Here is a 1,812-nt window from a genome sequence, read left to right on the forward strand (position 1 = left end):
ACAGCTAAAAGTGCTACCGCCAGACCCGGAGATCGGCTGAATGGATTCGAAAACGGTAAAACTAAACTGTTTAACTCTAGGGGAGTTGGAAAATTAGCCTATTTTCAAAAATAGTGGAGTGTTCCTTTAATATTTTGATACTTTTTTCAGGACTTTGATGAATAGAAAGTTAAAAAGAACAGCATTTATTTGAAATAGAAATCTTTTGTAACATTATAAATGTCTTTGCTGTACATTTTAATAAATGGAATGAATCATTTCCAAATAAAAGTATTAATTACTTTAAAAAAAAAATACTGACCCCAAACATTTTAACAGTAGTGTATATGCTAAAAAAACGTCAATTCAAAAATGAAGTGTTTTTATTATCGTATTGTATTTGTCCATTTTGATGGCTATATCGTAAATATTTTGTCATTACCTGGTTGCTTGTGCTGTGGTTCTGCAGAACCCCTTTTCCAGTATCTCCAGGCTGGTCTGGTCTCAGGATGAGTGTATGGCTTTCTCAGGCAGGACATCTCTGTGTTTATTGATTGGCTCACCAGTTCTGACCTTGAAGGCCTGTGTTTTCCAGCTGCAGTATCCTCCTCATTCTCATAGTCAGAGGTTGATGATGAGGATGATGAAGGCACTTGTGTCTGTTGAGAGCTCTGTAGTTCTTTCAGTTGGAGATCAACTTTCCTCTCCAGCTCATCTCTGCTTTGTTTACTCAGTAGTGGAGATGACGTGAACACTGGCCAGCATCTCCTCACTAGACAGTGGCATGGTGGAATGGAGGACAGACTGTGGTGGTTGCACCGGTGGCATGGAAATTCAAAACAATTCATGATGCCGCAGTGGGAAACCCTGGAGCAACATGGCCGGGATGAATAATGCTGGAGGTCTTTGATAATTTGTTCATAATGAGAGGGTGGAATCCATACTGCGAGCTGTTTGGGGTCATGAATTGTCATCCCGTCCAAGAGGAGAGAACCTGGAGTCCCAAAAGACCTTCTTCAACTGTAATGAGACAACAGATCTGAGCCATTTCCCTAGGTTTATAGAGTTATGCATATCACTAATATGCTGCTCACAAGTATTGGTTCCAAATTTGTATATAAATCTTACTTTTAAGCGGATCTCTTAGCTCCATACCGGAAATGACCCTTCCAGGCCCATATCGTCTCATGTCTGGCTCCCTTGGTGCTAGAACCGTGTCTCCTGGTATGATACTGTGCCTGTGTGCACTGGCTAGACTAACCATATCAGGCTGGCAAGTTGGCTGAACTGTATTTAATGTGTCCATAAATGTATTTCCTTTAGGTCCAAACTTACCAAACTCCACCGTATAAAGATTTCCTCTGCCCTGGATACAGACATAAAATGTTTAAAATGTAATTATACATCTGGATTGACTATATTTAAAAATATGCTATACCTATCCAAGTCATTTTTTTAAAGGGGTCATAGGATGCTACATGCAAATTTACAAGTTGTTTGAACTGAAATGTGTGTTGGCAGTGTGTGTACACAACCACCCTATAATGATAAAAATCCACCCAGTGTTTTTTTTTTAATCTGGTTAAATGTTTTCCCCTTTCTCAAATCAAGCCGATCTTAGATGCCTGTCTGTGTGACGTCACACAGACAGGCCACCCCTAAGATAGTTTGATTGACAGTAGCCTTTCAGCACAGACTGGACTGGCGTCTTACCTTAGACCCGCCCTGAGTGAGCTGTCATCAGTCCGCCATTGTTTCACCGCTGGAGCAGATGTAGACAAGAATGACTCCTAAGCGATTGAGGTGTTCTGTTGTTGGATGTAATAATGAACA

General features: G+C 40.5%; 1 protein-coding gene across 1 annotated transcript in view; it reads right to left on the reverse strand.

Moving 5' to 3' along the window:
- The window catches only part of LOC107750774 (uncharacterized protein C11orf16 homolog), a 6,525-nt gene that overhangs the window by 2,066 nt on the left and 2,647 nt on the right, over positions 1 to 1,812 (reverse strand). The window contains 3 exon segments of the mRNA XM_016566655.1: positions 422 to 968; positions 971 to 999; positions 1,108 to 1,345. Of these exon segments, the coding sequence (XP_016422141.1) occupies positions 422 to 968; positions 971 to 999; positions 1,108 to 1,345 (814 nt within the window).

The sequence above is a fragment of the Sinocyclocheilus rhinocerous genome, unplaced genomic scaffold (assembly GCF_001515625.1).
Source record: "Sinocyclocheilus rhinocerous isolate Xijiao unplaced genomic scaffold, SAMN03320098_v1.1 scaffold1272, whole genome shotgun sequence".
Lineage (NCBI taxonomy): Eukaryota > Metazoa > Chordata > Actinopteri > Cypriniformes > Cyprinidae > Sinocyclocheilus > Sinocyclocheilus rhinocerous.